We start from the raw sequence: 26,391 nt of genomic DNA, 5'->3' as shown, positions 1-26,391 counted from the left end.
TGACTAGGACACTGTCATGGCACTTGCTCGCCTGCTTGCAACATGTGTTGTTTCCCGGCGGCTGATGGCGACAAATTTCCTATAGTGCAGGGTCTGATCGAGAAAGGTAAACCTGGCTTTTTAGCCCTCACAAATAAACCACGCATCTCAGAGAGCCGAAACACTGTGAGAAACTGATGGCAATGGTGATGATAAAATGCAGAAGTTAGAACGGGTGACATTAGTTGGATTAAAAGATACAAAAAGAATGTATGAGCCGATGTCCACCTAAGCCTAAGTTGCATCCTATACTGATATTTGAGATTGTGGGCACCTGTAGCATTTATTTCAGTAAAAAAAATTTGACAGTTAGAAAGACAATACCGTTTTCTTTTTTGCGGACAAGTTTCTTAATTCACTGACCTCATTGCTACATGCAACCACAATCTCAAATTTCAATTTGATGGATACTGGGTTTACCTAGCTGGACATCAGCTCACAGAATTTGTTTTTCTTTTGTATCTCTCGATCCAGGTAATGTCATGTGCTCAAAGTTTCGCATTTTATCACCACCACTAGCATCACATTCTCACAGTTTTTCAGTTTTCTCCAAAGCGTAGATTATTTATGCAGGCCGAAAAGCCGCATTTAGCTTTCTCGATTGGAACCTATAGGTAGTTGCAAACATTGTGGTTTAACCCTAAAAACACCAGTAAACATCCGTCGGTGTCAAAAGTACAAAATCCGTTAAACCTTCAAAACACAAATCTCTAGAAAATTTCGCTCCAGCTAGGACTCTTTTTCCTGAAACTCTCCCATCCTAGTCTTGAACTCTGAACATTATGTTAGCACATTGGTTACAGGACCACTTTCAATGCATGAATGATGTAGGACGCAAACCAGACCAGTCGAAGATCTAGGGACTGTAGTAAAGCTAGTGAATGCCTCTATCGAGATCGGAAAAAGAATAAACATGTAAAACAGGAACAACACAACCACATCTTTTATGAAAGATGTGGTTGTGTTGTCCCTGTAGTTTGCAGACAACATCCCACGTGGCGCTCATTACTCGGAAAAGGTTTATTCCAGATAAGCGTAATTAGCAAATTGGAGAATTCTGCTTGTTTCTTTGGTTCGTGCAGACCCTATGAAATGTGGTAGTCCGGGAACGTTCTGTGGCTCCGAGTTGCGGGAAGCAGGAGAGACTCACCCCTGAGCAGACGGCTGTTTGGTATGAAGACGAGGTGCGCCATCTGCCGGACCAACTCTGCCCTGGTGAAGGCCTCTGCGCCATACTTGGCGTTGTAGTCCAACTTGGGGAGCACGCTCCACTGTCAGGGTATGTGAGGAAAAGGACGGCAATGTCGAAGGGGTCTATCCCACGGGTAGAAATCGGGCTTAAACTGGTTGCATGGACATTTATACAGAGAAAAGTCAGCCTTCTTTGAAACAAGTTTCTGCAGCAGAGAGAAATTTGGCTGCAACAGTATGACAGCTACCCCCGTAGAAATAAAAGCTGCCCCTGAAGAGACACAGTTGCCCCTGAAGAAAAAAAACAAGAACTAGACTTAAAACCTTGAGCCCGTTCACATTTATGAGCTGGTGGGAAGTTTTTTCTTCTGTCTTATGGAAGTAGCAAATATGCATCTTTCCATTTCCACGACGAGTACCCTCTTTTGGGTGCTTATTTTATTTTCAACACTGCTTGTCACTCTAAAGGCCTATTCACACAGTACAGTGCAATCTACTTATAACGATAATGAGAAAACCCAAAAATTCAATCGTTATAACCGATTATCGTTGTATCTGGGCTAGAAACTGAGTGTTTCTAGTCTAGAAACTAAAAAAACTGACCGTTATAAGTGGTTCATTGATATAAGCGGTATCGTTACAAGTGGAATGCACTGTAAATTGTGTAGGCCATTATGTTACAGAAGCCTACATCGATTTACATCGAGTTATGGCCGCAAGTTGCCGGGACGTCCATGGTTCACATGAAGCATAACAAGCAATTCGAGGAGTAGCTTTGCAAGTGATGTAGGAAGCACGTATGGCCTGGAAAGTCAAGGTCGTATCACGGCGTAACGTAAAGGCGGGCTCACACACTTGCTTTTGATTGTGCACAACCTTGTGTTTGCACAATTGCTTGCAAGCCTTGTGTTTTCTTGTGCAAAAAAAACACACTGGCACACTGGTGTCATCTCTGAGGTAGCCCTGGAATTGCATTTGAACTACATTGAAGGTTTGCCAGTATTTGAGAGATAAAGAATTTTATGGCCATTTGCTAGGCAATTTTGTCGGATACGTTAAAACGTGCTTGCATCACAAGAGTTTAATGATACTCTTGAGTTTCCAGATGCCAGTTGCCAACATTCATGACACTCTTCATTGGGTAATTTAACGCGTCACATGTGCGCACTTAATAGCTGTTCTTAGAATGAAGCGATACTGGTGCTAATCGGGCTGATAAACTTGGCGATCTTCCAGAGCCTTCCATACTCTTGAGCTTCTCTCCCTCGGTGCGCACAGGTGGTGCAGCTCCTCCTAGCCTACTTCACTCCTCCTCACCTACCCCCCTGGTGAGATGACCTCCCCGTTAACAAAGTAGCGTGGAGGACCTCACTCTTCTTTTCCCACCCGACAATGACAATAATTAGTGTGAAACTTTTTTTATCCAGCATTCACTTCGAAGAATGTTTCACATTAAAACATGCGACAAGGTATCAAGTTGTTATCTACCGGACGCAGAGCAGACGCCCTGCAGGGCTTTTCCGCCAAATGGCATCTCAGCTCAAGGCGATGTGTTTCGAAATGCTGGAAAGACGCTCGCTTAATAATATAGATGGTCTGGTTTCAATTCCCGCCTAGTGCAAACACTTTTTTACTGTGATTCCTCCCCCCCTCAAGGCTTCAGATTTGGACTTCACGAAATGCCGAACACCTAGTCAGAGAACTTTTCACACTAAAAATACATCTATGAGTAATGGCAGTTTATAACGGCGTCAAAAGATTTTGAAGACCCCAGTAAGAATGTGATGCACAAAATAAAAGAGGAAACGTGAGCAACTTGCAAGTTTCCAGGGCTACCTGAACAGCTCACGGCACAGTTTGTTCGCTCGTCGCGAGTGATCAAAAGGCTGCACAAAAAATGCACTCAATCGCAACCACGCAAGTGTGCCAGTCAGCTTTGAGCAAACACAGCCAAACACAACCCACTGTGTGAGTGGGCCTCAACTGCTGTCACGTGCGAGGCAAGCACAGCACTCACCCTGTCGTTCTCGTTCTCTGCAACGGCGTGCGCCCGAACTCGCAGCAGGATGCGGCTCGAACCCATCTCCCAGAGGTGGTAGCAGACGCTCTCGGAATCTGGCAGAGGAGGCACGTTGTCGCCACCACCGGCTCCTGCTATACAGCCAACTGCTGTCACGCCGGCTCCCTCAGTCGGTGCATGTCACACACATTTCTGACACACAGTCACCAGCAATGCGAGCGGGAACCAGGCAGCCAGACTACGCAGCCTAAAGCCTGACTCACACAATGCAATTCTGCTCGCGATTTCGCAGCCGCGGTGTTGAGCATCGCAGCCTTCAACGCACTTTTTCTGTCGCAACAGCAACCTCGCAACCGCGAAATCATAATTAAAATCGCACCATGTGAATCGGGCTTAACAGGCAGCGAGCGAAGTGTCGGCAGCAGCGCTCGAATTTCTGGATGCCACCCCCCTGTGCAATACGCACGCTACACATGCTATCGTGCGCGTGGCTAAGGATGAGGAGGTATCGTGCGCAGGGCCTACATCTCCACATTTGAACATAGCCACCGCTGCCGACGGGTGATTCCCATTTCGACCCATTCCCATTTTGGCCCATTCTCTTTTTAACCTTCCCGTTTGTACCTTCCCATTTCGATTCGGCTCAAAACGACCTTCTCGTTTCATCTTTTCACATTTCGCCCTATCCCGAAACAACCTTCCCGCTTCGACCATTGTTCGTTATCAGTTGGGGTGGTTTGTTTGTTATTGTTCGTTATCAGCTGGGTTGGTTCAAGCATCCAATGTCTGTCCTCCTTGGTGACCTCATTTCGCCCTCTCCCAAAAGAACCTCGAAGATTTGGTGACCACCAGTCACTTTTTGCACACTTTTCTGGCGATTGTGGTGCCTGCAGTGCTACAAACAAGAATAGCAGTCATCGCTGTCGCCAACACAGGATGTCTCGCTTGTGCTCGACTATTTAGATGACACCTGGATGAATGGCCATTTTTCCATACAACGGTGGAACCACCACAGAAACCGAGGACCACGACCAACCACCACATGGAGTCCTCACACCCTAATGGTGAATTCCGCTCGCAGATCTCGAGCGCTCCAAAACCGCTCCATTTGGAGCGCGCATATTCCGCTCGCAGATCTGGCTCAAGTTGGTCATCTTCCGCTCGTAGATCTCTGGCAGCGCCCGCTCCACGGAGCGCCCCAAACTCCGCCTAACTTGCTCTGCGGGATTTCACGGATCTCTCCGGAAACTGACAGAGCGGCCCACGTGACTTCCGTCTGAATCGGCGGTGCGCATGCGCGGCGAGGTTGGAGAGATCGGCGGGCCGGTCGGTCGTGGAGTTGGATCTGTTCGGGTGCGTCGGTGTTTACTCTGGATTGTGACGGCTCGAACGCTTCTACCTCGCGTAGATCAGGGATAAAAAGCCGGGAATGTGGAGCGTGGCAACTCATAAGCGCTGACGTCTGTGATCGTGAGAGGAAGAACGACAGAAAAGCCGGAGGCAGACGCAAGGTTAGGCCTATTCATTCCGCAGCCAGTGATTGTTTACCTTTTTACACTGCATTCCGTCGGCTTTTTCCCGTGAAATAAAGCAAGAAGTGGTTAGGCAACGACCGCGCAAGTGATGGTTTGTTACCTCTGTGTTTATTAAAGTCGTACTACAAATCTGAACTCCACGCTGGCAATCGCTGTCCGTGCCCCGCCGCTTCGAGGCGGCCGAAAGGTATGTGACGGTGCCGAAGGCGGACGTCTTCGTTATTTGTGACATGGGCGCCGCGGTATGTATAATTTCGCCCGGCCTGTGTCGCGTGTTACTTCTGCAGCTAAGCAGTGACAGTCATCACTGGTCGTTGGAAAGATCAGCCGGCTGCGTTGGTGGGCAGGTCAAGTTCAAGCAGCGGCCATTTTATACGGCGGAGGGAGAAGGGGTGGGGAGGGGGTTTGGGGGAGGTCGCTCCAAAAATGCAAGTTTATCTTCCCCTCGTCGATTCGGAGCGGGTCCCACGGAGCGGAATTTTGCCTCCCTCGCGGATTTTGGAAAGCGCTCCAGATCTACGAGTGGAATTCACCATAAGATAAACGCGGTGCAAGAGGAGGCTCACCCAAACATTCACAGCTTCATTGATCTGATCAAATGAGATGAGGCCTTAACAAGGATATCTTTGCAACAGCTTGCAAATGATGGTGCCATGCGGACCAGTAAGGCATTTTCTGGTCTATGATTTTTTCTCTGCGTCTGCGAGGGTTCAGAGCTTGAAATTGTAAAATAATAAAATTGCAGTCATATGCCTATCAACCTGTCTGATTTATCATACTCCAAAATATCTAGTTCACTATTAGGGAGTTCTAGAATGACGTATGCAAGCACTTTGGGTACCCTCAAAATAGCGTTGTGATATAAAACCATTAGCAACGCTAATTTTAGCTTTGCCAAAGTGCCTGCATACATTATTCCAAGACTCCCTTATTGTACAGAGCGTGACACTGTTAGCGCAAACAAGCGATCGTCGGTTTTTGCTATTTATCTCATAGAATATAAAAAGGCTGCCATCAAAACTAATATAGTGTCATTGGAAGTGGTCATCTGGGCCACTAACCTAAGCGGTAAAATGGAGTGCTTACTAATACCATTTGGAAGCAAAATTCGATAAGGCCCCGACATTGTGTTCGCGGTAACAGTATCGAGCAGTGCACATACAGTGTAGACCGCATATAACGTATGTCGCGGGAGTCGCGAAAATCCGCACTGTAAGCGGTACCGCGCTATAACCAAAACATCAATTTTTCAGGCCAAAATATACATGCCATGAGACAACTTACCTTTGTAAAAGAATTTATTTTATCTTAGATGAAAAATAAAGCTTAGTTTGAGGAAAGTCTTTATTTCACCAGACTAGTACAGTTCTGTCTCAAGTGCGTCACACATTTTGAAAGGAATTAGCGGCTTTTGCCTGGCGCGGCCTTTTAAAGGGACACTGACACCCCCCAAAATTTTTTTTAAATTTTTTGCCAGGCGCTTTATTATGGTGTCGGAGGACTACCCAATTAATATTTTGCAACAGAGTAGCGTACTTTTTTCATAAAGCCAAAAGACGCAACTGCTCGAAACCGAAACCGAAACCCGACGGAGGTCGGAGAAATGGAGAGAAGAGAGCGAGTGGCGGAAATCACGTGGCTACACCCGACCGTGTTTTTTTTTTTTTTTTTTCCTTTTTCCCGTAGCAGACGACATGTGGCGTACGGGAACTGTTCGCCGTGGGATTCTTTTGCAGTTATGTATGTTCCGCTCGTTGTTCTGTACTCCAAAATGAGTAGTTTTGTACATTGAGGAGTTGGAGATGAGTAGTGAGTGCCCGTGGTGAATTTTGATCGGCTCCGAACAGAATACACCCAAGATGTTGCGTGAAGAACTGGCTCACATGTCCTGCGTCCGAAACAGAAGTGGCATTGTGCGACAGAGTTTCCGATAGATCAACGGGATCGGGACCAATGGCTGGCTGCAATTCCTGTAGAACATATACGGGCACCTCGGAAAGCGGACGCTACCTGATTTATATTGCATTTTGTGGAAAGTGATTGCATTGAAGAAAGGGTAAAAGCACAGGCGAGCTGGTGAAGAACTTCCATCGTAAACCGGAGACACGGAAAAATAAAAAAAACGGACAAAACAACAACAAGTCTCAATAATTTGAGACTTGTTGTTGTTTTGTACGTTCTTTTTTTATTTTTCCGTGTCTCCGGATTACATTGAGTTCGCGGGTGTCAAAAAAGAAATCCCATACCATTTAATTCAGCGACGTGTCGTCCACAACATTTGTTTCTTATTATTTTTTTTTTATTTTTTTGTTTCTTCAGTAATAATTGTAAAAAAAAAAAACAATGTAAACATCAAAAAATATTTGAAAAGAAAAAAAAAAAAAGGGGTTTCACGCGGGATCGAACCCGGTTTCACGCGGGATCGAACCCGGTCCCACCGCGTGTAAAGCGGACGTCTTTCCCACTAAGCTACTGGGGCGCATCGACACGGATAACTTTCCTTAGTAACAATTCAGCCGATAAACTGTAAGTTGGAGAGTTTGCTGCCGACTTTCCTCTAGCAAAACCACTCCCGGGTCGAAGTCGGGATGCACCACGCATTGGCGACATTCTCACCTAGTAAAGAAATCGTACGCGTGCATATTCAACTCGAAGTAGACACGTCGCGCTTGACGTTTGCGCGAGCGATGTCTTCAGCCACAAGCAGGGAGCGACGGCTCGGCGACGTCTTCGTGCAAATCGGCTTGGTGGTCGGGCGTGTCGTACGGGATGAATACCAATTCTTTTGACCAGTCCCAAATTTCTTTTTTAAAGGCAGACAAAATTCGCCGGTACCGCGAACGACAGTTCTGAAATAGAGGCCCCACGCCCGTCGTCCGCTGCCATCGCCGTCCCTGCGAGTCCCACGATACGCGAAACGACGCACGCACAGAATGCTTCCGGTTGTCTGTGAAACTTTTTTTTTTAATCAACGTATTTGCAGCTTTTTAGAAGCCACAAAAAAATGGGTTTCATATTTTTTTCTATTTTTAATATTGAGTGTGTGCCTTCAGTGATCCACGACTTTGATTAAATTTGGTGGTCGCATCGATACCTTAGAAAACGGCCCGTGACCGCGAAAAAGAGAGTGAGCGAAACTCGAACCGGCCAGTTCTTGATCGGTGGTTTTCGGGCGGAAAGAAACCGAATTTCAAACCGCAAATTCTGTTCTGGGTAGTTGAGCTCTCATATGTCACGTACAACTAAAAACCTCGGCGAACATAAATACCCTGTCAGTGTCCCTTTAACAGCGTCGCGGGTTGCGGACGGACGTTGTGAGCGTTCAGGATTGCTAACCCTAATCACTTTTCTCCGGAGATGAAAACGCGTGAAAATTCGCATCCTTCATACGGTACGCGCCAGTAATACTTTGAACTTGAGCACACGCATGAAATGCGCCAAATAAGAAATTCGGGCGATGTTCGAGGACACAAATGCTTAGAAATCACCACTGTAGTCGAAGTAAACAAACACGACGACACGGGCGTTTCTGCCGTCTTGAGAGCGCCGCCACGACATCGCCGCACGAGTAGGTGGATCTTCTTTTCTAGTACGTGCTGGGTTATCATAACGACACACAACGAAAATTCACAGTCAAGGATGGCGCTTTTACGCAGAACGATGAGATGAATGCCGTCTACGACGACGATCACAACTGACGCCATGTTTGTGGATAGAAGCAGCCGGCCCGCGACCAGCATGCAACGCGCGCGAACACTTCTCCTCGATCTGCGATTGGTCTGTCGGTGTGGTTGTTAGCGGAGGGGCGGAGGGACGCATGCACGTGAACGACACGTGCGTGCGTTCCTCCGTCGCTATGGCAACTGAAGCCTCTCTCTTCGCTTCTCTCCACTTCTTTGAGCAACGTCCTCGCCCTGCGCCGTCAGCGCCGTTATTTAGTGTCGCACAGGGAAGCGTGCTCGCTGCTCCGGTCGTCGGCGCGGTCGGCGGGCTGTGCCAAAAACCGCACTATAACCGGTATTTCCCTTCGCGCGCCTGCATTTTAAGCGGTATGTAAATACATGGAGTTCTATGGGAGGCGAACCGGTGGTTTAAAAAAACCGCGTTATACCCGGTCCTACACTATAAGCAGTTACGTTGTAAGTGGTCTATACTGTATTCCATTTCGCGGTTACACGTTTTGGGGACCATCTTGAAAAAAATGTTTTAAGTGGTTGAAGTAGGAATATATTACGTTGAAGCTTGTCTGAAAGGGTTGCACATTTTAAGAATACCGTTACATTCTGAGAGAACGCCTGCCCCCGAGAGAGCAGCCATCCTGTTTTTCTGGCTAAATATCTGCAACATAAAAATTCAGAAACATCGGTCACCCCCCCAGATTCCCGTCAGACGTCACACGCTGTCCGACGGGAATCGCATCAACCGCGCAATTTGCTGTACCGGCACGTCTGACAAGCGAGTTCATAATGGGTTCCCGCATTTTTGTCCGCAATGTGCGCTCGCGATATTGGTTCCCGTAACACGCGAGTTGTTCTCTCGTGTATGTTGCACAGTAAAATGTGAATCTGCTCCGTCTGCAATTTGCGGTATCCGTTCCCGTGTCATGAAGTTTGTAGCGGATTCCCGCGTTTTCGTCCGCAATTTGTGCGCACAATATCGGTTTCCGTGATAGGCAAGTTTGCAGCGGGTTTCCACGGGTTTATAGCACCATAAAACTTGAATCTGCTGAGTCCGGGATTTGCGGTATTCGTTCTCGTGAGAATGCGAGTTCTCGGCGGGTTTCTACGGGTCCTTCGCACTGTGAAGCGCGAATCTGCTGCATCCACAGCCTGCGGTATCTTTTCCCGTGACACAGTAGCTCTTAGCGAATTCCAGCATGTTTATCGCATCCTGAAATGCAAATCTGCAACGTCTGCGATATCAGTTCCCGCGTCACATGGTTTGTAGCCTGTGCCACTGTGTTTATTATTAATATTTGATAAAGTTCTGCTGTGGCATCTTTAAAGATAGCCCACCCCATGTTTTTCACCACTTATCTCCTCATTTTGGGTGGGCATTCTTTCTAAACTTTACAATAGTATGTTCACGCATAAAAATATTTCAGAACATGTTCTTAAACAGAAAAGGTGCGCAGACCATTGAAAGGGCACTGAGGCTTGTCTGAAAGGGTTTAAATGAAAAGTGCATTTCGGTAATGGGTTGTAACGGGATGGGTTCAAAGGGAATTGGGCTACACCCCTGTCGACACTTTACTCGCTGCCCACCGCTCGGCCGTTCCAACTCGTATTGCTGGTGACTGTACCTCCGTGTAGTGTCTCTGCTCCGTTGTGGGCATCTTTACTTAAAGGCGGCACTTCACCCCCTAAAAACATTGTTTTTCAGAGCATGACTAGGACATGTCTTTGACAAAAAGAACTTTCCACGAAAAAAGAAATAATATTTATAGCGCAATATGAGACATTTTCAGTTAGGAGCAATTCTGAAACTAACTCCTAGTTTGGGGTCGATGTCCTAAACACTTTCCCGCAGTGTGTGCGAACGCATTCGCTCAACGGCTCCTAGATATAACAAGGCTGTAGTGCTGTACTTTCTATGTCACCGATTAGAGGCCAGCACATGGCACAGATTGTACGCGAATGCTGCATCGAAGCAGCTGAAACTCGTGTTTAGTTGGCAAGGACACCGGTGCTCGTGTCGAATCCGTGCCCTGCGTGACTCTCTTTCATTAGACAGGAGTGAAGCGGGAAGTGCGTTACAGGAAACTGCGGGGAACCAGCCATGGAACACAATCTACCATTATTCCCAATATATAAGTCACAGCTTTTCTTTTACGAAATTGCCTTCAATAGGTTTCATACGACGGTGCTATAAGTATGGACCTTAACTGCAAGTTTTCCGCGAGGGCTATATATCCTGTTCAATACAGACAGAAATGTTGAAACTGGCTCCTGCTTGTGCATGTATCATGATCACAACACACATACGAGGGCTTATTAATGCAGTTTCACCGCACCGACCACACCAATGTATAAGCGTGACCTATACAAAGGTGCGACATATATCCCAACTTTTTCTTGTGAAAACACTTGTTTATAGGGGGTGCAACTTATAGACCGAAAAATATGGTATGTTAAAACAAAAATGCCAAGTTTTGGCTGAAGGTTTAAAAGGTGTTGACAACCAAGTGTCCAGCCATTACCTAAACCGGCGTGAGCATTCTGTGCTGATCCCACACGATCCGTAGCAGAAGTTTTTTGCCCCGAGCTGTCCTCACTACGATCCTGGTCGGTCTTCAAAGCAGACGAAGCGGTGCCTTCCTACAAAAAGCAAACCCAATTGAAGCTGCGCCAAACAAAACAGAGAACACAATCAAAGCATCAGCAGCAGCAGCCCCTGGTGCTCTGCGCTACTGCGCAGAAAGGGGGGCGTGGCACGATCTTTGACTGGATTTTTAATAGGGAAATCGGCCGCGCTTGAATGTAATTTCGGGTCTTTTAGGATGCTTAGAGCCCGTAGATCGAATTATGACAACAACTAGAAAATCTCAAAATCCGCTTGAGTGCCCCTTTAGACGTGTCTATATAGGTAGAAAATAGTTTACATTAGGAACGTCATATCTCAAAAGATTGCAGGGAAACATATTCGGGACAGCACCAAGAGAACAAGAACCTGCAACCAGGGTCTAATACGATGGGTTTGCTCCACTCGTTCTGTTCACAAATCCCGAGCGAAAGTCGACCACCGTCGGAGCAACTGTGAATTCGGCATCCCCTAAACTAAAGAATTCGACTAAAAGTGCTTACGTCTGGTACATTCTCGACTGTGGCGGTGGGTAAGCGTTCCATTTTGCTGTGAGGCTTCACCCTTTCCACGAGCTCTGTCCCTGAAGGCCGGACGTCCCCACCCCCCATCTGGCTTTGCTCTGTCGGCACGACCCCTTCGAGTCTCTCGGCTGGAGCAGCGTCTGCAACGAGATTGGAACCCATTCTGGAGTTGTCTCTTGGCCATTTCAGCCTTTCCGATACGGGAACTTATGGCTGCTGCAGTCTCACGTAGCAGGCCCTCTTATCGTGAACACAAATGTTGCCAGTTCCCATCTGCACAAAAACCTGATGGATCAGGGCCGACTTGCTGGAAACAAAGAAGGCCACTAATAAGACGGTCTCGGATGTTTCTGTTCTCTCGAGGAATTAAGTGGCACTAACGTGACGAAAACGGTAGCCCTTCTTATTTGATTAGTTTATTTCATTCAGTATTTCACTTTACCGTAGGCGGTGGTTCTCACGCTGTGTGATATGCAGTTTGTGTCCTGTCATAGATATATCCCAAGAAAAGTTATCCCTATGCGACGAGAAAGTGAGGGAGAGGAGGAGACGAGAGCGCAGGGACGTCGGAACGCTGTGCTCTGGTTGGAATGATGAGAGGGTAGACACAAGGCTAGCTGCCTTTGTCTACACTCACACTTCGAACGCGTTCGACTGCCAAATGCTGGCGTCCAGGACTCTGCATTTGAAGTGTGAGTAGACACAAAAGCAGCTAGCTTCATGTCTACCCACAGATCCCTCCAGTCAGACCTTGGCATTTTGATGTTTGATGTTTAGGTTTCTCGGCGCATAACTATGGTTATGTGTTTTCAGTATACACCTTTCCAAAAAACACTCGACCCCCGGGGCAACAAGCTGTTTCCGAGCCCAGTCACTGAGTTTGAGGCTAGACTCTCACCGGCGTCCCTCCTAACCCTAACCGAGGGGACTGCGATTTCAACAGGCGCAGTTTCAAACGCTGCTGGCGGCTAAATTCTCGTATTTTCCCGCTATATTTTGTGTTTCATGGCACATGTATGTTCCCGAGGACATTGAGAAAGCATTGTGCCACATTCGAAAAACAAAAAAAGCAAAAAAAAAGCTGTAAACTATTTTTGTTGGGACCGCACGCGACAAAACGAATAAGGCTGGAATGTTTAGTTCTAGTTATTTGTTTTTTTCTTAGGATAAGTTTTGACGGCGCCGCGGGATTCGCCACATGTGAAACGACAAAGCGCTTTGCTGTCAAAAATAAATTGCAACAGAAGAGGGCCGAAAGGCATGCATTTTTCACGCTCACAAATAACGTGTTTACCGATGGACAGGACACGGACATACAATTGAGGAAGTGTTAACATCCGAACAACATATCGTACGTACCGACGATGCAGCGTTATCCGAAACGAATTTATTTGAGAAAGATCTCAAATAACACAGTCACAGTCGACGACAGTAACATCTTGACGATCGGACGGAATCCGAGATGACTTCGTTTTGCGGCACATTTTGGGGAGAGCTTCCTTTTTTCACAACCGCACCAAGGCAAAGAAACAAACGCGACTGACCCGTTTCTCACCCCAACCCGGACAACTATTTTTGGAGATGACTGAGGATTCTATGCGGATTATCTCTGGGAGGGGGGAGAACAATGTTCGCAAAATCGCGTCGAGGGTCGTTCGACGTCCTTCACCTCCTTCGTTTCCCGTGAATGTCGAGCAGAAAAGCTTGAATGGTAGGCACTTACCAGCCTTCTTTCTCACAATGGAAGATAACAGAAAAAAGGGTACGCAGCACGCATAAAAAAATTAAGAAACTTTCAAAAGGGGCGAGAAAACGTCGAATGCAAAACCGCAAAAACGTAGGTAGAGAACCGCGCTGAGCGGGTCTTCACAGTCCCAGAGAGTGGCAGAAAATTTCTAGCTGATAGAGGGCGCGAGAGTCGCACCAGTCGCATCAGCATCAGCAACATGGCGGCGGCCTAGGAGCGTTTTTTGGAAAGGTGTATACAGAGTGTTTTTTTAGAGACCAGAAAAAAAATCGTTTAGCCTTTCCACTCTAGTGAGGAAGGAAGCCCAGCGGAGCTGTACTCGATACACTGTGCTGCTTCTTCTTCGTCGTTGTCTGTTTTTTGCACCGTTTCTTACGATGAATGGACCTTTTGTAGAAAGATCGGTTCGAGAGTAAATGGTTCCAGTACCCTCTCTCTCTTCCTTCTGACCGAGCAGAGAAGGAAGATGGTTTCGTTGTGTCGACTTCGGGGCGGAAAATTACGCACGATGGGGACAAAGGCGAGTTTGGGGGAGCCGTATCTAGGTCACAGCGCCTGAATGGGTGAACAGGATGTAGCTGACGTTTTGGGTGTGGAACGGGTTGGAGAGGCCTTGCGCGCGCGTTGGTTTCTCGCCACTTAGCCTCGAACCCAGTCGTGTGTCTAGGTGGCAGCACATATTCGCCAAGAGGTCCATTCGCACCAACGTGCCCAACTATCCATTTGTAGAGTTCGGGTCGTCCCAAAGCGGAGAGAAAGGACGAGGAGAATGTGCTTGTAAACTCTAACTATATTTTATTTGCAACTTGAACGGGAGGACCGATCGCGGTCTCCACACCTGTGCCGGACGGACAGCATCTGGGATCCACTCGTCGGGGTCCCTTTCTTCTTTCTCTTCCCCGACGATATCCTCCTTTCCGGTCCTCCTCGCAACGCGTCTCTCCGTCCTGGCGGCTCTCTTTGTTTCTCAAAGGGAGGCAGGCCGGGGAGAGATATCTGATTCCCGATAGTGCTTGCCGCTTCCATCTCGTGTCGGCTTCTTCTCGTCTGAGAAACCGCCTTGGCATGTGGCTACGACTACACCGACGTCGCCACAGTACTCCCCCCCCAGTGAGCGGGCGAGCGTTTGAGTGCCGTTAGGGCCCATGGGGCGTCTTGTGGGGTGAACGGAGGAGGGGAGCGTTCGGTGTCGAATGGTCTGTGATGCCAAGTCGTGCTGGCCAGCGGACGCGGCGGCCGGAACGTGTTCGGCTGTCTGGCCTTACCTGCGGAGCGCCAGCGCACGAGCTGTCGGCAGGAGGGAGAGCGTCTGATGAGGGCGATGTTCTTTCCGGCGGGGGTGTAACAGGAGCCGGCGTGGCAGATGGGGCGCTATCAAGATAGGCCGGTTTCACGCGGTCCAACGCAACAACTTCCTGGCGTCCGCGGATTGCAAGTGTCATATTCTTTGATCCTCGCCGCAGCACCTTGTACGGCCCGTCGTATGGCGCTTGAAGGGGCTTCCGCACGGTGTCATTTCGTAGAAAAACATGCGTGCAGGTCGCCAATTCACTGCTTACGAAGGAAGACGGGCCGTGGTTTTGACGCGGTGATGTGGCGCGGAGTTGCGTCATGGCCTCTTGGAGTTGGTTGGCGTAGCTTGTGGGGTCGGGACAATTAGCGGCCGGCACGGCCTCAAAAAATTCGCCCGGGAGTCGAAGGGTTGTTCCATAGACCAGCTCCGCGACGCTGCAGCCGATGTCAGTTTTTAGTGCTGTGCGCAGTCCGAGCAGAACGAGTGGCAGCACCTCCATCCAGTCTTGGCGCTGATGGGCCTTGAGGGCGGCTTTGAGCTGACGGTGGAAGCGCTCCACCATGCCGTTGCTGGCGGTATGGTAGGCGGCCGTTCGAATCCTTCTCGACCCCAGCAGCTTCATGAGGCTGGAGAAGAGATTGGACTCAAACTGCCGGCCTCGGTCTGTGGTGACTGTCGAGGGCGTGCCGAATCTCGAAATCCACTGCGCGACGACAGCGCGTGCCACTGTGTCCGCGGTGATGTCGGGCAGCGGGATTGCTTCCGGCCAGCGGGTGAAACGATCGATGCACGTCAGCAGGTACGCCTGTCCCCGGGATGGTGGCGGCGGTCCCACAATATCTATGTGGATGTTGTTGAACCGCGCGTCAGGTTGGTCGAACCTTCCCAGTGGTGTTACAGTGTGGCGCTGAATCTTGGAGCGTTGACACTGCAAACAGGTGCGGGCCCACTGGCGTACGTCCTTGTTGATACTGGGCCACAGGAACCGGGATGTTAGAAGATGTTGTGTGGCCTTGATACCGGGATGAGAAAGTCCATGAAGCGAGTCGAAGATCTGGCGACGAAACTGTTGAGGTACGTATGGGCGCGGGTATCCCGTCGATGTGTCGCAGATGAGGTTGACAGGACACATAGGAAGGGGAACCGCGCGGAAAACGAGCTTGCCGGGTGTTGTTTGGAGGTTGCGCAGTTGTGCATCCTCGCGTTGTACCTCTGCCAATCTCTCGAAGTCGATGGCGGCTAGTGAGTCGACGGTGCAGGTGCCTATTCGCGAGAGAGCATCCGCAACGACGTTGTCTGCGCCGTGGATATGACGGATGTCGGATGTGAATTCCGAGACGGAGGACATCTGCCGCAACTCTCTCTGGGAATGACTGCCGCCATCTGATCTCAGAGACTGGAAAGCGTGGACGAGGGGCTTGTGATCGGTCAGCACAAAGAATGTGCGACCTTCTATGAAGTGCCTGAAGTGTCGTAAAGACAGGTAAACACCGAGTAGTTCGCGACCGAAGGTGCTGTACCGCCGTTCAGTGGGTGTTAACTTCCGGGAGAAAAAGGAGAGCGGTTGCCACTGTCCGTTGACTTTCTGCTGAAACACTGCACCGACGGCGTTGTCTGAAGCGTCGGTGACCACGGAAAGTGGGGCGGCTTCCTTGGGGTGCGTAAGCATGGTGTTGGTGGCGAGGAGCTGTCGGGCGCGGTCGAATGCCGATGTAGTGCACTCGTCCCAAGTTACCTCTGCAGTGGAGCTACTCACGCCCGAGAGCATCCGGTGCAGCGGCTGCAGCTTCTCGGCACAGCCCGGGAGAAATCGGCGATAAAAGTTTATCATGCCAAGGAACTCTCGGAGTTGTTTCTTTGGGAACTCTTGGATGGCCTGCACCTTGCTGTTGAGTGGGCGGATTCCGAAAGAGTTCACCGTGTGTCCCAGGAAGTCGAGTTCCGGCCTGCCAAACACGCACTTGCCCACATTGACGACAATTCCGTACTCGGCGAGGCGAGTAAAGAGGGTTTGGAGGTGTCCGAGGTGTTCGTCGGCAGATTGGCTTGCCACAAGGATGTCGTCAATGTAGGCGTAACAGTATGGGAGGCCCCGCAACACCTGATCTATGAAGCGCTGGAACGTCTGTGTGGCGTTTTTTAGTCCGAACGGCATACGCACGAACTCGAAGAGACCGAAGGGCGTTGTTACTGCCGTCTTCGAAATGTCCGAGGGCTCGACCGGTATTTGGTGATATGCACGTACCAGGTCGATCTTGGAGAAGATGGTACTGCCGTCGAGCGATGCTGTAAAATCATGAATATGCGGAATCGGGTACCGGTCTTCGGATGTGATCCGGTTGAGGGCTCTGTACTCTCCACACGGGCGCCAGTCCCCGGGTGTGGACTTGGGGACCATGTGGAGGGGCGAGGACCAGGAGCTCTCCGACTGGCGGACGATTCCCAGCTCCAGCATGTGCTCGAACTGTTGCTTGGCAACACGTAGCTTGTCCGGTGGCAGTCGGCGTGGACGCGCGTGAACCGGAGCGCCTGACGTCTCGATGTGGTGCGTCACGGTGTGTTTGATGGGGCGCTCGTCGGGTCCAACACGCGTCAGCTCCGGGAACTCGACGAGCAGCTTGGTGTACGGCGACTCCTCAGCCGGTACCGCGAACGTGGGGCTGATGGATTGCAGGGACGACGGGATGCCTTGTATGGTAAGACTTGTCGCTTCGTCTCGAAGACGTCTCCCCTTGAGGTCCACCAGTAGCCCGAAGCGCGTCAGGAAGTCAGCTCCGATAATGGCGTGCGGGATAGCCGCACATACAAACACCCAACGGAAAGTCCGCCGTAGTCCGAGGTCGAGAGTCAGTGACTGCTCACCGTACGTCGGGATGACTGTGTTGTTGACGGCCCGGAGCTGCGACGTACTGGGGTGCTGGCGATCTTGTGCGCTTGCAGGGACGACACTAACTTCTGCTCCGGTGTCCACGAGGAAACGTACGCCAGTGGTGCGGTCCGCCACAAAAAAACAATGATCGGCGGCTGTCCTGAGCGGCGGGAGCACTTGCCACCGTTAGTGCTCTGCCCTGGCGTTTTCCGACTTCGAGCATGGAGGCTCGCACTTGCGAGCTGAAGCACCAAACCGTTGATGGTACCAACAGTCGCCGGAGTCCGCGCGGGACGATGAGCGAGATTGTCGTCGAGGGCGTCCGCGTGACGTGCTGCGGCCGCGGAGAGGTTGCATTTGCGCCACCATGTCAGCGAGGCGAAAGACTTCAGCTCGAAGTTCACGTACCTCGTCCGGAATGCCGCGGGCATGGACTGCTGAGATGTTGGGTGATGGCGCCGCGACCTCCATGATTTTGTCCGCGAGCTCAGCAATCTTGGCAAGGCCGATGTCACCTGCCGATGCGAGCACCATCCGCACGTTGCTTGGTAGCCGCTGCAGGAATAGCTCGCGGAGGAGCGAGGCGTCGATGGTAGACTTGTCCCCGAGGAGCTGCTCCATTCGACGCAGCAGCTGCGTAGGCGTCCGGTCGCCCAGTTCCTCGGCAGTGAGCAACTGCTGGAGACGCTTTTCTTCCGAGGCGCTGGTCCGGCGAATGAGCTGTGCCTTTAGTGTGTTGTAGGCGTCTTCTGCTGGCGGTGTGATCAGCAGGTCTCGCACCTCCGTGGCGATGGCTGGGGAGAGGCTGGATACGACGTGGTGGAATTTTGTCATGTCCGCTGCGATCCGACGAGTCGCAAATTGCGACTCAACCTGGACGAACCACAGCTGCGGGTCCGCGGGCCAGAAGGCAGGCAGCTTGAGAGCGACTGCCGAGATGCTGCCGGATGGTGTGGGGTCAGTGTCCGGCATGACGAGGCTTGAGGCTGTTGCGTAAGGTTGTTTTGCAAAACCGGGTCACCACTGTAGAGTTCGGGTCGTCCCAAAGCGGAGAGAAAGGACGAGGAGAATGTGCTTGTAAACTCTAACTATATTTTATTTGCAACTTGAACGGGAGGACCGATCGCGGTCTCCACACCTGTGCCGGACGGACAGCATCTGGGATCCACTCGTCGGGGTCCCTTTCTTCTTTCTCTTCCCCGACGATATCCTCCTTTCCGGTCCTCCTCGCAACGCGTCTCTCCGTCCTGGCGGCTCTCTTTGTTTCTCAAAGGGAGGCAGGCCGGGGAGAGATATCTGATTCCCGATAGTGCTTGCCGCTTCCATCTCGTGTCGGCTTCTTCTCGTCTGAGAAACCGCCTTGGCATGTGGCTACGACTACACCGACGTCGCCACACATTCTTCTATTATAGCTGAAAAGGTTGGCGCCATCTACAAGCGACGGCGGAAACCATACTGGTACAGTGTAGACCGCATATAACGTATGTCGCGGGAGTCGCGAAAATCCGCACTATAAGCGGTACCGCGTTATAACCAAAACATCAATTTTTCAGGCCAAAATGCATGCCATGAGACAACCTACCTTTGTAAAAGAATTTATTTTATGTTAGATGAAAAATAAAGGTTAGTTTGAGAAAAGTCTTTATTTCACCAGACTAGTACACATCTCTCTCAAGTGTGTCACACATTTTGAAAGAAATAAGCGGCTTTTGCCTGGCGCAGCCTTTTAACGGCGTCGCGGGTTGCGGACGGACGTTGCGAGCGTTCAGGATTGCTAACCCTAATCACTTTTCTCCGGAGATGAAAACGCGTGAAAATTCGCATCCTTCATACGGTACGCGCCAGAAAAATACCTTGAACTTGAGCACAGGCATGAAATGCGCCAAATAAGAAATCCGGGCGATGTTCGAAAACACAAATGCTTAGAAAGCACCACTTTAGCCGAAGTAAACAAACACGACGACACGGGCGTTTCTGCCGTCTTGAGAGCGCCGCCACATCGCCGCACGAGTAGGTGGATCTTCCCTTCTAGTACGTGCTGGGTTATCATAGCGACACACAACGAAAATTCACTGTCAAGGATAGCGTTTTTACGCGGAACGATGAGATGAACGCCACAACCGACGCCATGTTTGCGGACAGAAGCCGCCGGCCCGCGATTGGCATGCAACGCGCGCGAACACTTCTCGATCTGCGATTGGTCTGTCGTTTCGGTTGTTTGTTTCCAACGCAGCGGAGGGACGCACGCACATGAACGACACGTGCGTGCATCCTTCCGTCGCTATGGCAAATGAAGCCTCTCTCTTCGCTTCTCCGAGCAACCTCCTTGCCCCGCGAGTGCCGTTTGCGGCTCGCGCCGTTATCTAGTGTCGCACAGGGAAGCGTGCTCGCTGCTCCGGTCGTCGGCGCGGTCGGCGGGCTGTGCCAGAAACCGCACTATAACCGGTATTTCCCTTCGCGCGCCTGCATTTTAAGCGGTATGTAATTACATGGAGTTCTATGGGAGGCGAACCGGTGGTTTAAAAAAACCGCGTTATACCCGGTCCTGCACTATAAGCGGTTACGTTGTAAGTGGTCTATACTGTAGTGTGCTTGCCGCCGTCGCTTATAGATGGCGGTAGGTGTCCAGGAAGGCTGTAAAAAAAAAAGAGAACTTGTGCAAAGGATTTTTTTCCCACCCTGGGGCTAGACTGGGGCCCATGGGGGCCATTAGGAAAGATATAAAGTTGGTTAATTAGCGAGTCAATTAAATTAAAAAGATTTCATTAAGGTGGGACAATACCAAGAAAAAAACACCTCTGCAAAAAACAAAGTTGATTTTGAAAAATGCCATATGTACATCCACCAACATCTAGAGAGTATTCCCAGAAAGTTGCATTAGTTTACACTGAATAGTTAATATTTTATAGATTATTTTCGGTCCACCGATGCTAAAAAAAAAGTAGGAGTTAAAGCACCTTGAACGCATATATATCGGTTTAACTTTTTGTAATAAATTTCACTTTAGGAAAACTTTCGTTTCTAATGAAACATGAGGAAAGACTCACTCATTATTTTTCCTAACTGGAATTTTATGGGCAATGCAACTGTGGAATTGTTTTTTTAACTTTGTGGATGTCTTTTAGATACAATAATAATATTTCGTCGATGACATAAAACGTAAAACATTTATTTGATTTTTCACTGCGATGTTAGCATAAAATAAATTACTTTTTGGAAATTTTGTTTTCACAGTTGCACTCCTCAGGAATGCTGCTGCAGATCTAGAGTAGAAAAATGTTGGGTATTACTTTAGTTTTCTAACGATAGTTTTCCTAAACAGAGTCTGTCTGTTCCTGATAAAAACAGCTATAATTTATTTTACAATTCATGTATACGGATAAGCCTATGCACTACATTCTGCCTTGCAACTGCCAGTAATACTGTAAATTCAATCCATATTAAGCCATAGGTTCTGAAGTTGTCCCTCTTGAGTAGTGTCCCCCCTTAACTTCTATAGTGAATTACAGGTTAAAAAAAGTTTTTGAGGGAAAGGAGGGCTGGGGAGAAGGAAGAAAACGCAATGCTGGAGAGTAGAGCAGGAAACCTCCTCTCCCCTCTAGCGTTCCGTCTGCTTCCTCCTCCTCAGCCATCCTTTCCCTCAAAAACTTTTCTTAACCCGTAACTCACTATAAAAATATTTGGGGATATATGACGTACATAGTCGCGACATATAATTTGAACTAGACAATGTGTAGTGTGCGCTACGAGCCCAGAAATGTCATCTTAGTGCACAGCTTCAAACTGACACTAACCAGCCAAGCGTGCTCGTGATGTTGATCCCTCCGCTCTGCACTTGTATCACACTGCTAACGTCGCCTGTGGCGCGAACACGTGGGTTGTGGAGCAGACGTAGAACGGAAGAATCGACGTCACGAGCACGCTTCACCAATTAGTTTTGATTTGAAGCCGCATGCAAGGATGACAATATCTCGTCCTGTACACCCACTACGTATGTTTTCAGAAAAGTTTTGCGTCATGGCTAGACTACAACTCCCGGCAAAAAATGAAATCTGAAAAACACCCTCAGAATTTGAAAAAAAAGAGACTTTGAGAACATGGAATGCTAGGCGGCGTGCGAGGTGGCCCCACCTTGTGCCACTGGCCCGACCCCCTCGTCCGGCGGCTCGTCCTCGTCGATGACCAGGTCGTCGTCGATGACCAGGCCGTCGCTGCTCGGCGTGGGGCTCCGGATGGGAGACTCGCTCGCCCGCCGGCTGCAGTATGCGCACTGCTGCTTCGCCCGCCGCGTCACGATGCGCGACGAGCACGAGCATCCACTTTCCGCGGAACCCCTGGGCGTGGTCGGTATCCTCTTTGTCGGACTCCTGCTCGAACTCCTGCGAGACGCCGTCCCAACCCAGTCTCAAATCACCGAGCACTCCATTTAGTTAACCTGCTTCCGATCGTTGCACACCAACTAAATCACCCAGTCCCGAGCGACACTGGGCGTTTTGCGAGAACAAAAAAAAAAAAAAAGTGTTTCTCTTTTCCGGCAATAAAAAACTATGCACTACTGCTCGGCCTTCCTCCAAATGTAGTGCTAGTGGTTGGAACCAAATGCCAGTTTAGAAACTCATCATTCCAATTCAAAAAGCGATTTCTGGAGATTTGAAACAAGTATGGGTGGCCAACGGACCCTGCAAATATGCAGAGATTAATTATTTGTTTTGGGAATGGGAAAAGACGTGAGCCATTGGGGCATAATTTTTGTCTCCAATTGAAAATTTACAAGCATTGCTGGCAACTTTTTATGCAGATAACAATAAGTTGTGAAAATTCATCATCTGGCCCCAACCATTAGCACTGCATTTGGGCAGAGTCTGAACATCAAGCAATGCACAGTTCACATTTGCAACAACAAAAACGCGCTTCCTTCCTCTCCCAAACGCTCGGCACTACTCTAGAACCACGCCGACAAGTTGTTGGTCGATGCGTTTTCTCGACAGTTACGTTCACAAACAGCGGTTCTGTTGAGCTTCCATGGGGATAAGAGTACAAATTTCCCAATTGTCTTGTTTGGCTCCCCAGTTTTTACGACCAAAAGATACCGCCCGACACGTCCATTGCGATGTCTTAAACTGCACAGTGCAGTTGCATTCTTCCTTTTGCACCGCTCCCCATTCTTTTTCGTCCACCTCTTGAAAATACCACCAGAAGACTTCGAAACATCGTCACTGGCAGATCCGTGCAGTGCCACTTAGTATGCATCTATGCTGCCACCAGCGCGCCTTGCGGCGTCTCACAACGAGCACGACGCTGGCATGCGGCGACGCCAAGACGGACGGGTCTGCCGTTTTGATACTCTCGTCAAGCTCCAGCCCGCTTGCCGCTTCTGGCAGGTTGGAAATCTGCGAACGATGACGTCGTGCGCGGGCCTTGTCTTTCAGCTGGTGTCGCTCTTGCCCGGTGGACACCATGCTTTGAATCAGGCTCAAAAGATTCGGGCCTTTGCAATCACCCTCTCGTATTTCTCTGCCTTTCTCCGACGTGTGTATCGATTTTTTTTTTTGCGCCTAATTTCACGCCAAGTTCAGACTTCGTAGTCGTGCACCCCAGGCCGCGCATCCCCGGCGCACGCGCTTCAAGCTTCATTATTTTGCGTCAGTGTGCTAGGGTGATGGCACGTACGGAGGAGCATAAAAATTTTGTTTACTCTTAAAGGTTGAAGAGAACCTTTTGGCTTTGCCTCCACGTGCCCGGTGCCAAAGCCTACATTCTTTGCCGGTGTGAACGCTTGATGTCTCCTCCGTCTTCATTGCCAAAGTTTGGGACCCTTTTAACCCCATCACGTAAACAGTACCACGGATGGCATGCTTGCTTACCAGCGAACATTTGTCAAGGTTTGTGTTCCAGTACCGATCCGGGATGTCTCGCCAGACAAGGTGCCACAGCGCTTGCCCATGGCCTTATATGAGCGCAAGATTCTCGATTGGATCGTGAGGGGTTGGGAGACAAAGGAGTCAGGCGGGCTATATAAAGAGATAGCTTTGGTGGTCAGAACAGTCTTCATTTGGGAGACTTTATTTGAGATTCTCGATGTGACGGTCTTCAGTTTGGGTCTGGAGTTAGAAGTCCTTGAGGGACAGTATTCATGGGGTCTTTATCGGGAGGCTTCATTGAAGGTCTTGAGTAGAAAGTCTCAACTCATAGGTAGTCTTTGGTAGAGGGTCTTGATTCATGGAGGAAGCCGTTCAGCTGCAGCAGCCACCAGAGGGGAATGGGACTTGGTGTGACGGAATGCGAGTTGATAAACCATCTAGTTGAACTTGCTGTGTTGTGAGACTTCCTTGGAAACGACTGAGGCGTGGCTTGATCGAATCGGGTGTAGTACAAGGTGCAACGATCCCACATTAATCTGGCGCCCAACATGGGCCTCAAACCCACAACCCTGAGATTAGGTCGGCATTCTTCGATTACAATTACAGACCACACGTAATTTGAGATCACAATGTTCCCCCCCCAAAAAAAAAGTCAGCCTGTAGGAGTCTAGTTGTACAATATGGTTGCTTCCCATAGCCATGAAAGTCCACAGAAAACAAACTGGGGCAAGAATTACTTAACGCCTCGGCTTTCATCATTGTAGTCCCTGGAAAAACATACCGGGAAGTTCTATTCTGATCATTTATTTGTTTAAGCAGCAAACAAATCTTGTGAGGCTATATTGACCACAAACACGAGACCAAAGTGCATACTTGTTTTCTGGAAGCACCAAAGGATGAATTTACACTCAATCGAACAATACAAGTGAGCATTTAATTTCCCAACGTGGAGCTGCGCAGTTTAGGTCAATTCTAATTCTAGTAAAGCACCGCCGTGGGTGTTGATCTTGGGAATAGGTGCAAAGTCAAAATAACAGCCTTCACTTGCCTCAAACGCGGTGACATCAGCTTCCCCTCAGTCCTGTCGGGGGATGCCGCAGAGTCCGGCAAGATATTTTTTAGAGCTGGTGCAGCACTGGAGTGCTCGGGGGGTGCTCCCTCACTGCCGTTCCTGGAAAGTGGTGCAGTGCCAGAGCCCTCTGGGGGCGCACGCTCATTGCCCTCCCCGGGAACTGGTGCAGCACTGGAACAATCCAAGCGTGTCTCCTCAATGGCCCCTCTTGAAAGTGGTGCAGCACCAGAGCACTCTTGGGCTGCTCCCTTACTGCCTCCTAGTGGAGACAAAGGGACAATCTTGGGCTCAACTCCAAACGTCTCCATGTCCTTGACTGGTCCGAACAGATCGTCGATGAGCTCAGGCTCTTCTTTGGTATCCTGTCCAGCTTGCGGAGTCACCTGCGATGAAAGTTGTTTCGGAGTTGGAAAATATTACCCCTTTCCCATTTTTGCTTGATGGATGCTGATTTAAATATTAAAGAAAACTTTAAACTTTTTGTAATTATGACTAGAGTACCATATTTTCGGTATATACTAATAAACCTTAAAAAGTACCCCCCAGCCAGTTTTATTAAATGCTTAGACAACGGAAAAGCCCAAATAGAAGCTGTCCTTCAGGGATGGGCAGTATTTCAAAAAGAAGTATTTGAAATACGTACTTAAAACACTTAAAATACATTAAATATGAAGTATTTTGCACTTCATATGATTTAATGTATTTATTGATTTTATTTAAATACTGAAAATTTAGTGGTATTTCAAATACTGCCTAAATTTTGGGCACTGTGCTTCACTATCAAATGCAATTTCAGGCGCTCTTTGCGATGGGAGATATGTGCTAAGAACACGAAACTTGCCGTGAGTATAGACCATTCCATTTAGTGCTCTCAGTGCGGCGCCATTTTGTTAGACCACAGTGCCCTCTCCACACATCCGGGAAGTTCAGCATGTTCGGTGGGGTAAAACGAGAGAGAGAGGGCACGCGCCCGACTCTGCTAGCAGACGACAAACCGGGAGGTTGCCATTCTCCATCTTTGGGCTGAACCAGCAGGCTGTACCGAACATCGAACTCTCGCTCGTGGCTGCTGTTGTGAAGTGGTTCCCGTTCTTAGAATAGTTATGGCTACTCCAAAATCAGCCTATAGTGCTCTGTTGTTCTATTTCGGTAAAAGTCAGTTTATAGCGCCCTGTTGTTCTATTTCGGTAAATGATCAAAAAGCGTACTTTGTTCCCATACTTCCATAGCAGCGGAGTCAGTTGGCAACTCAACCACAGCGTCTATAGTGCCAGGAGAGCATGTTTTTATTTATTATTCCAGACTTCCACTCATTGTCGCTAAAGGCCTACACCAGTACGAACTTCGTGTAGTGAAATAGCTACAGCAACCGGATTTACTCTTCGCCGGAGAGACCAACAACTCTGACAAAGTTTTTTTTTTTTTTTTTATTTGCACGCAGGTAACATTATAATTAGACTCAGTTAGTCTTTTTATCGAGCATAGCATGTTACATGATATAACTTGCATATTAAAATCCGCGCATCTGCGCTTGAAATTTCCAAAATGACGCAATTTTAAACCGAGTTTGAACGCCAGCCAGATGTTGGGTACAGCCCACTCGGTAGAGCAAACGACGCGCGGGGTGAGAGGGGGAGGGTATTTTTTCTCACTACGCTCTTCCTAGTGGAACGGTCTATACTCGGGCTCTTTTGCCGTGCTTCTCAACGGGCAAAAATGTGAACAAAAAAAGTTTGAATTAAGGATTTAACGTGGGTGGCCGATTTTTTCCGGGCTTGATATTTCGTTGAGCCTTACATGAAAAGGATGTTAATAGCTTGAAATCTAGACGAAGCCTCTCGTGTTGCAAAGGGGATCAACTACTCTCGTACCGCCTGGGCCAACATTGCAAAGCAATGGCTACTTTCGCCAGCTGCCCACGATAATCAGAAATGGGACG

The 26,391-nt window shown here is 49.1% G+C and overlaps 1 protein-coding gene across 1 annotated transcript in view; it reads right to left on the bottom strand.

Annotated features, from left to right (window-relative positions):
- The window catches only part of LOC121835385 (little elongation complex subunit 2-like), an 83,267-nt gene that overhangs the window by 6,508 nt on the left and 50,368 nt on the right, over positions 1–26,391 (bottom strand). Inside the window, exons 9-14 of the mRNA XM_042289558.1 lie at positions 24,429–24,835; positions 21,651–21,898; positions 11,589–11,749; positions 10,985–11,102; positions 3,248–3,381; positions 1,190–1,310 (exon numbers count right to left, since the gene is read on the bottom strand). Of these exons, the coding sequence (XP_042145492.1) occupies positions 1,190–1,310; positions 3,248–3,381; positions 10,985–11,102; positions 11,589–11,749; positions 21,651–21,898; positions 24,429–24,835 (1,189 nt within the window). The remainder of the gene's footprint in view (positions 1–1,189; positions 1,311–3,247; positions 3,382–10,984; positions 11,103–11,588; positions 11,750–21,650; positions 21,899–24,428; positions 24,836–26,391) is intronic.

This window comes from Ixodes scapularis, unplaced genomic scaffold, assembly GCF_016920785.2.
Source record: "Ixodes scapularis isolate PalLabHiFi unplaced genomic scaffold, ASM1692078v2 PGA_scaffold12__126_contigs__length_90152505, whole genome shotgun sequence".
Taxonomy (NCBI): Eukaryota; Metazoa; Arthropoda; class Arachnida; order Ixodida; family Ixodidae; genus Ixodes; species Ixodes scapularis.
The sequence above is the reverse complement of the archived record's forward strand: the minus strand, read 5'-3'. Positions and strand labels throughout refer to the sequence as shown.